This window comes from Poecilia latipinna, unplaced genomic scaffold (assembly GCF_001443285.1).
Source record: "Poecilia latipinna isolate Pla-1442-1.1 unplaced genomic scaffold, P_latipinna-1.0 Scaffold4421, whole genome shotgun sequence".
Lineage (NCBI taxonomy): Eukaryota > Metazoa > Chordata > Actinopteri > Cyprinodontiformes > Poeciliidae > Poecilia > Poecilia latipinna.
This window is the reverse complement of record NW_015117037.1, coordinates 1-8,863: the sequence shown is the minus strand read 5'-3', so window position 1 is coordinate 8,863 and position 8,863 is coordinate 1. Positions and strand designations below refer to the sequence as shown.

General features: G+C 38.6%; 1 protein-coding gene across 1 annotated transcript in view; it reads right to left on the bottom strand.

The window, feature by feature from the left end:
• Positions 1-8,857, bottom strand: part of LOC106942617 (interferon-induced very large GTPase 1-like) — a 17,735-nt gene extending 8,878 nt beyond the window's left edge. Inside the window, exons 1-7 of the mRNA XM_015025941.1 lie at positions 8,794-8,857; positions 8,598-8,708; positions 7,727-7,787; positions 7,534-7,565; positions 7,315-7,447; positions 7,187-7,218; positions 120-3,500 (exon numbers count right to left, since the gene is read on the bottom strand). Of these exons, the coding sequence (XP_014881427.1) occupies positions 120-3,500; positions 7,187-7,218; positions 7,315-7,447; positions 7,534-7,565; positions 7,727-7,787; positions 8,598-8,708 (3,750 nt within the window). The 5' untranslated portion in view covers positions 8,794-8,857. The remainder of the gene's footprint in view (positions 1-119; positions 3,501-7,186; positions 7,219-7,314; positions 7,448-7,533; positions 7,566-7,726; positions 7,788-8,597; positions 8,709-8,793) is intronic.
• Between the last annotated feature and the right edge of the window lie 6 nt (positions 8,858-8,863).

Genomic DNA, 8,863 nt, shown 5'->3' with positions numbered 1-8,863 from the left:
GATTCATTTTTTTGTATTTCATCTTTTATGTTTTGAGCCACTTCCTTCAAGTAAGTTGATGTAAAGCCTCTCGTTGCAACAGGTTTGCTCTTAATAGCTACAAGACATTTTTGTTCAACCTCGTTAATGAATGATCGGATCAGTTCCTGGTCTTTATGTGAATCAAAAGTCATTCTGACACATTCAATGACACCTCCAATGCTCTTTTTTATGGTAGTGTAATCAGAATAATCACCATGTTCTGACAGATTTTTGTATCTCTTACTTCTTTTTGACTCATCAATGAGTCCCCATTCAACACCAAGTTCTTGAAGCACAGCAATCTGATCTTTCTCCAAGTTTATGTTCTCAATGGGTTTTGTATCAGAGGTTAATTCCTTAACCCAGTGACTCCAAACATCGTTGAACTGTGCTTTTAGTTCCTCTTCATCATCAATGCATTTTAACTGGTGAGCGAGCTCTTTGCTCTTCTGGAGTAGATAGTTTTCAAACTCTGTCTTCTTCTTGTCAAGCATTTTTCTAGCATTATTTTGCTGGATTACTTCATCCAGTTTTCTTTTCACTCCTCTCACAAGTTCTTCATGAAACTCTTTGATTTTGTTCTCAAATTGGCCCCGCCACTGAACCAACAACTCTTTGTCTTTGTCATCTTCAAAGTAATCTGACATACTTTTTGTTACTTCTTCATATGTTTCACTCATTTCTTTATTAAGGTAACTGAGCTCAACTTTGTCCAGTTGGCCTTTTTCAATTCTAGGATAAAGTTGGTTTTCAATGTTCAGCATCTCACTCCTCAGGGCCCAAGTCCAGTGCCCATATTGAACCTCCAGTTTTCTGTAAACTGCAATTTCTTGGGTGTTTTTGAAACTAAAAACAAAGTGTTCATTCATCAAGGCGTTCCACAGGTCTTGGATTTTGTTGTTGAAATGTGACAGAGTGATCCCAGTAGACTGTTTGGCTTTAGACAAGATGATGGACTTCAGTTCTTGGACACTCTCACTATAACCTGGATTTGGAGGAGCCATTGGTGGACTTCCCTCCCACAGCTGAGCAAAATATTTTACATCTTTTTGCACATCAAATGCGATGACATCACTGAAGCACTCAACATCACACACTTCCTCTTTGGCAGCAAGTTGAGTCATCTTGTCCAGTTTTTCTTGCAGTCGTCTCTTTCCATCCATGTTTTTCTCTGCTGCTGTAATATCTGTGACGTTCTGATGGACAAACACACAACTTGGAGAAAGCTCAACTTTCTTCATCCTCATCAAAGCCTGCACAACAATCTGTAGGACATCTTGCATCTCAGCTGGATTCTCACCAAAGATGTTGATCAGTGTCATGTTTCCCAGACCAACAACAAATGTTGCAAGTTCATTGTCATGATGAAGGGTAGCATTACCTGCTAACTCAAGAGCTCGCAGTCCTTCAGTGTCCACAACTAGAATGTAGTCAAACTTGTAGTTGTCCTTGATTTCCTCTGACAGTTTAACCAGTTGCATGTAGGCACCCTTGGTGCATCTCCCAGCACTGACTGCAAACTGCAGGCCAAACATGGCGTTCAGCATCGTTGACTTTCCACTACTTTGCACGCCCAGAACTGACAGCACAAAGACTCTCTGGTCACCAAGTTTCTTGATTACTTCTTTTAAGAGACTAGAGATCCATATTAAAGGCACGTGGCCTGCATCCCCATCCATCAGCTCCATCGGGTGTCCTGATATCATCAGATCTGCAGCCAGCTCAGGGTATTTAGTCCAATCAGGATGTCGGCTCAGTGATAGTTTATTCAGAGTTTTATGGGCTTCATAGATCTGCCCCATCTCTCTGAAGATGTGTTCCAGACCAAAGGTTGCTGATTGCAGCTTTTTTGACAAGAGTTCAAGCTCAGTCTGTTTGTGTTTTAATTTATAAGATTTGTCATGTTTCTTCTTCAAGACCAAGACCTCTGACCACGTTTCATCATAGTTTTGGAGAATTGAAGAAAGATCATCAGTGGAGAGGGCAACTATGAGGATCTGAGTCCATGTCAGGAAATATTCTCTTTCTTTTGGTGGCAAACTTTGGAGGCTGTGAGTGAACAACTTCATCAGTTTACTGTTGGACGCTTTACACTGTTTCTCTCGTAGTTTCATTAGCTGATGAGTTTTCTGGGCCTTTTCTTTCTCAATGTGTCCTTTAAGATGATGCAACTCTTTATTGATTTTGCACCAGTTGGACCAAAGTTGACCTTGACAGGGGAGAAATTTATCTTTGATTTTGGCAACGTTCATCCCTTCAATCAATTCAATTATTTTCATTGCAGCAGATTTCCCGTTCTGGCAGATTTTCTGATTTTCATCCACTTTGACCACCGAGACATCAGCCATAGTTTCCAGTCTGAAGGATGTGTGGGGTCCAGACAAAAGGCTTTTTATAATCTTTTTTAGTTCTTCAGAAACATCCGTCTGGCTTCTTTCTTTCAGACCCAGTTTATATTTTTGAGGTTTCATCTGAACTGCACTACACTCATTGTCAGCAATGAGAATGATTAGAGGCTTTGAAGACTTGTAAAGCATATAAATGACTGCAGTACTTTCCTGGCTTTTGTCCAGAGTTGGAACAAGAACAACAATGACTGAAGACATTTCAGTCAGGATTTCACGCTGTTTTACGTTTGCTAGAGAATCCCCATGAAGATTACAGAAGGCAATGCAGTCAGTAAAGAAATCATTGGGTTTTCCAGCAGGATAGTACCAGGCAATCTCTGCCACCCCATCCATCAAATGACGAGATTTGGTGCTTCCTTTACAGTTTCTGTGGAAGAATGTGTCGTGGCGGTCGTTGATCAAGGCATTCATCAGCTGAGATTTGGACAAAGACATGGAGCCCAGTCGAAAAAATGAAACCATGGGAGTCTGACCTTTGTAGATTGGCATGCTCTTCATGGTGACAGTGGTTGCATTTTCTTTGACTGTGCTTATTTTCCATGTTTTTATTACTCGTCTGAATGTCCACAAAGGACACTCAAGATTTGATGTGAGAGGATCAGGAACAAGCAGTGGTAAGGCATACTGACACTGTGACAACTTTGTGATCATTTTCTGTTTAAGGAAGCTGTCTGAGCAGTGAAATGCTGCCATTTGAACATCCATTGGGTGAACATGATTCTCTTTTGACTGATCTATGTCTACGTTAGTAGTAAAAAGAGCATCTAAGTCATCGTCATCTGGAAGAGCACTGTCAGACACTTGAACAGAATGTGAATTGTTCATATCAGAGCTTTTTTGCTGAACAGGGATGTATCTGGCTCTATAATCTAACATCATTAACCTCTGAAGAAAAGCACAAACTAGATCTTTCTCAAAGATCTCAGTCTTTTTTATAGGTAGACCTATTTGTACAAAGTACTCTGATGTTAACGTGCGTTGATGTTGGCCCTGGAGGTGAAGTCTTCCGAGTAGTTTTTCAGTTTCTTTTTGGTGTTTCTTTTGGTTGTCCTCAAAAGTATTCCTAGTAGGCTGCAAAAAGGACATACAATGTTATTTTGGTTGTTTTTAAGAAAACAAAATATATATATATATATACTGTATATAAACTGGTAAACTCTCATTATTTGGGTACATATGATTCTCTTTTGAGTTGAGGTGGATGCTATAAAAAGCACCAAATTCATTCTCTGTATGTTCACTTTCAGATGCTTGGGCAACCTGTGAATTACTTTCATCCAAACTTAGTTCTTGTACAGAATTGTATCCAGTTCTGTAACCTGTGATTATTAAACTCTGAATAAAAGTAATGTCTCATGATGTTGTACTGGTGATGTTACACCCCAAAACAGTAAGGCAGAGGTGTCAAGTAGCTTATGAAGTTTCAATAAAAAATGAAGAACAAAAAACTTGCATAAATCACAGGGAGCCAGAGCAGAACAAGAAACACAGGAACAAAAAGCCAGAAGGGTGTAATGGGCTTTAACAAGGAAGTAAAAGGAGGAACTAGCAAGGAGTGACTGAGAAGAAGTTTTATATATACTGGGGAGCTTAATTACTGAACAACGAACAGATGGCTGACTTGAAATGGGTTACAGGTGAGAAGGAAGAGAGCAGAAGGCAGGCTGAGGAAAGAGAAAGGAAAAAATGGCACAAGTGGTAAAAACACAAACTGTGCAACTAGGAAAATGAATGTAAGACTAACAAATAACTATGAAGAACAAAATAAAACAAAAGTAACTAAAGGCTCAACACCCTCCTGTGTAACTGGCTGATGGATTTCCTCACAGACAGACCCCAGTTTGTGAGGGTTGGGAAAAATGCTTCAAGGGTAGTCTCCCTCAGCACTGGCTCCCCTCAGGGCTGTGTACTGAGCCCACTGCTATTCACCCTGATGACCTATGATTGCCAAGCCAGGTTCAGTACAAACCACATCATTAAGCATGCGGCCGATACAACAGTGGTGGGTCTCATCAAGGATAACAACTAACTGGCCTACAGAGAGGTGTTGAAACATCTAGTGGACTGGCGTGATGTAAACCATCTAATCCTGAATGTCAAAAAACAAAACAATTTGTTGTTGATTTCAGGAAAAATCAGCCAAGTCACACACTCCTCCTCATCAATGATGCCGCAGTGGAACAAGTCAGGAACATAAAATTCCTGGGAATACAGATCACTGACACTTTGATCAGTGATCTGTATTCCCAGCAACATCTGTAATTTATATGTTGGATGAGAAAAGCAAACTTCCCCCCTCCATCCTCACCATGTTCTATAGAGGGACAATAGAGAGCAAACTGACTGGTTTGGAGCATCTAACACCTTTGACTGGCAATGTGTAAAGAGAATGGTGAAGACAGCTGAGAAAATCATCGGAACTGAGGTTCATTCAATCTGTAACAGCGCTCACAGTCGCTGCCTGTCCAGGTCTTGGGCGATTATAAAAGATCCCTTCCACCCTCAGCATGGTCGAAGTGTTGTAGCCTAACCTGAGCCCAAGACAAGACCAAGACTTTTAGGGTCCCAGGACATGTAGCAAAATGTGCTACATATGTTATGTAGCACATTTTATTGTGCTACATGACACAATAAAATGTGAAATATGATCAAAATTGCTTCTCAAATTTATTTGAAAGATTAATATTCCAATAAAAACACCCAGATATTAAATACTTAGAGCTGAAATAAAGTTAACCAATATTATTATCAATTCAAACTCTTCTTCATTCTCCTTTGCTTCCATCTCTGTGCCACAATCCACGGTACTCGTGTGCCATCCTTAAAAAGATAACACCCTGGGAGGTTGCCCATATCAGAAACCATCACTGTCATACCACCACTGCAATTCACTAACGGTAAAAAATGCTCAACTATGAACGCTGACCAAGGAGCAATGAGGAAGAAGTAACTAAACACACACAGCGCACCACGACTGTTCTCACCCTCTTTCCCACTGCATGACGTCAGGCAGCACACAGTGCTGTAATGTCTGCTACCATGACAGGTGGCAAAAACAATCTAAGAGCAATGAGTATGCTCTTCCGTTCCTGTGTTTTATTTATTCACTAATTAGACAAATCAATGTATATAATTTAATAGCTACTGCAGAGTACGCAAAGCATTACAAGAACAAAGAACGGTTTTCAGTGAGGCTTCAGTTCAACCTTCTTAGTAAAGAGCCGTTCAGAAGAATCGTATAGTTCGTAAATCTCACTTCACTATATAGCAGACTTTGGATACAGCATTGTCCCATATATGTGACACGTTGGTGACGGCTGGTGACTAGTTTTACCTAAAATACACCTCAAGACAATATGGGCGATCCACTTGTAATTTTGTGAGTCATAAAGCTAAATGTAAGAGTGAAAATAAAGCCAGTCATGTAGGACAACATTTTATTCAATATTTTACACCTATTACATCACTACAATCAGTTGGGCTTGTAAAGTTTTTAGCAACCATGAGTCAACCCTGAATGGACAACCTATATAATACGGTTTATCATGTACTCAACAGGTGAGGGCCCGCCTTCTCCAGCTCTTGTCAGATGGGTTAGTAGATTCACCTCTCCTCCAAAATGTCTGAATTCCCTCACCGGCATTCATTCCTCTTTGTAATAGGCTGTAAATGAGTAGTTTATTTGATCCAGGTGTGTTTGAGCAGAGACACATCTAAAAGTTACAGGATGGTAGCCCTGGAGGACTGGAGTTGGTGACCCCTGATGTAGTGAGATTCTATTACTGACTCAGACAGACATCTGCCGCTCAGAAAACCACTTTGCACGTTTTGAATCGCCGCGTGCGAGTGAAAGGGAGAAGCAATGTGTGACAGTGGTAACAGAAACACGTAGTAAGTAGCGTTATTGCTTGGATTTGAATTGGTATATTTTGCATCGAGTGAAAAAGATGTTAAATAAACTGGACAAGATGCTGGCAATTTAGTGATATTTTTACAGTTATGGTCTCGACCGGTCTTAAAATGAAATCCCGAGTCCTCAACGCATGAGACCAAGACTAGACCAAGACCATCAAAAGTGGTCTGGAGAACAGTCTTGAGTACTTCAACACTAACATGGTCTGTTCTCCCTGCTGCCTTCTGGGAAAAAAATCAGCAGCATCAAATGCAGAACAACCAGATTCCATCAGAGCTTCATCCCTCTGATGGATGAACTGAATTGCTAAACTGACATTAGTTTAATCTTGTATTATAAATATATTTACATTAACACTTTTGATATTACTTATTTATTTATTTAATATAATTGGAGCCTTGCAAATAAATGTATTTCCATTTGTATATTTTTAAACATACAATTGAATGATAATAAACTGTCTTTGTGTCTAAAGCATTGAACAAATTTGAAGAGAAAACAAAGCTGATATAATCAAACACTAAGGAATACAGGATAATAATGAAACGAGAATCAAACCTCAAAATAATCCAGGTTCTGACAGCATTAGCTAAATCTATCCCTGAAATGTAATTTGTCTGGTTTAAAGTTGACCCATTTGAAAAATATTCTGCTGGTGACCACTATGTTTGAGATTGGTTCTGAAGTCCAAATCTTTTAAGCACCATTTAGTCTCTTTTGGGAGCATTTTCTGGCTTTCTCGGAAGAATTTAATAATGGCTGCAAATAATACCCGATTTAACACAGCAAACACAACAAAGTAAAATTTACAGTCTAGAAATTCTTAGAAATAAGTATATCCAACCTTGTCTCTGTTCCCATCCATATCAAGGGTACCTATATGACATTGAAAGGTCTGCAGATTAGTTAAACGTCATTGACAACAAAATACCAATCATAGAACAAGTAACTGCATAACATGGGATGACATACCAGACTTGGTGGGAGGTGCTGTAGATGGAGGACTTTGAAAACTCTTACTTTCCTGACTCGGTTGAGATGAATCAGTCTTTTCTCCTTCGTCGTTGTCATTGGCCTCCGAGTCTTTTACACCATCATGCTTCGTCTTTACAAGAATTGCATAAATATTACTATGAGATAAAATTTGTAACTTTTGACATTTTAATTTACTAAAAAGTCAAAGAAATTTACTACAGTCTCAGCTTCATCCTTTTTCTCATGCCCTGGTGGGAGATAGTAGAAAAAGTGATTACACAATGTTGATTTTAAAAAGTGCATGCAAATGTGTGTGTGTGGTGTGTGTGTGTGTGTGTGTGTGTGTGTGTGTGTGTGTGTGTGTGTGTGTGTGTGCACAGTGGGGAAGTCGCCATACAAGTAAATTTACCTTCCATGCATTTGTCTCCTCTGACATCTTTCACCTCTGAGTCTTCTTTGTCAGTGGATTCCTTAAAGAAAATGTAGAGCGGTCAGCCTAATTGTTCCAAATCAGTGTTTGGTAAAAAGGCTGTAAATGTTGTCAATCAGGCCAGGATATCAAAGTAGTGATCAGTAAAACCTTAAGATGCTCAAACAGGCACAGTAGTTAAGCTGGTAAAGCAGTCTGTCGTGGCTTTCTATGTTCCAAAAACCAAAATTCAAACAAAGGCTGAGGGCGGCAACAGGTGGTTTGATTTGCACGCACTTACGACTTGATTTGTTTTGAAAAAATATATTCTTTACTTCTTGTAAAAATAGTCACAAAATAATTACTAAAAATGTCTTACAACTAAGCCAAAAACAAAAGTAAAGTTAATCTGACATTACACGTACAAAAAAGTGGTCAAAAATTAATTTACAAAAACCTCCCGTCAACACACCAAACATTTGCCAAACAATGGACCGCCACCAAGCACTCGGTGTGTTTTTAATTACTCAAATTAATGGGAGGGTCTAATAATTAAAAACATAATATAAACAATTCAAATATACAAATTAGTTACAGATTTTGGTTCTAAAGTAACTTAAATATATTTGAACTGTCCAAAGAAGAAAAATAGATTGTTAGTTTACAATCCACAAAATTTACATAAATGGCCGCAACATAGTCCTTTCATATGTTAAGACGTTCACGATTATAATTTGCATACTTAAAGATGACTACACTTTACAATATATGAGTTTATTTATTGAACTCCTTCTGAAATAAACACAATTAAAATCTAAATAAAAAATTGACCAAACATCCAAAAGATAATTACAGAGTAATTTCAAGTTACCTTTGATTTACTTTCAGTCTGATTTGGTTCACATGAAACAGCCTTGATTTCAGATTTTTTTCTTAAATCTTTGTCATTGGCCACTAAGTCTTTTCCACCAACATGTTCCATCTGTATCAGAATGGCATAAACATTACTATGAGATAAAATTTTATTTTTTGGCATTTTAATTGAGTAAAAAGTCAAAGAAACTTACTCCAGTCTCAGTTTCATCCTTTTTCTTGTGCCCTACTGGGAGATAGCAGAAAATGTGATTACACAATGTT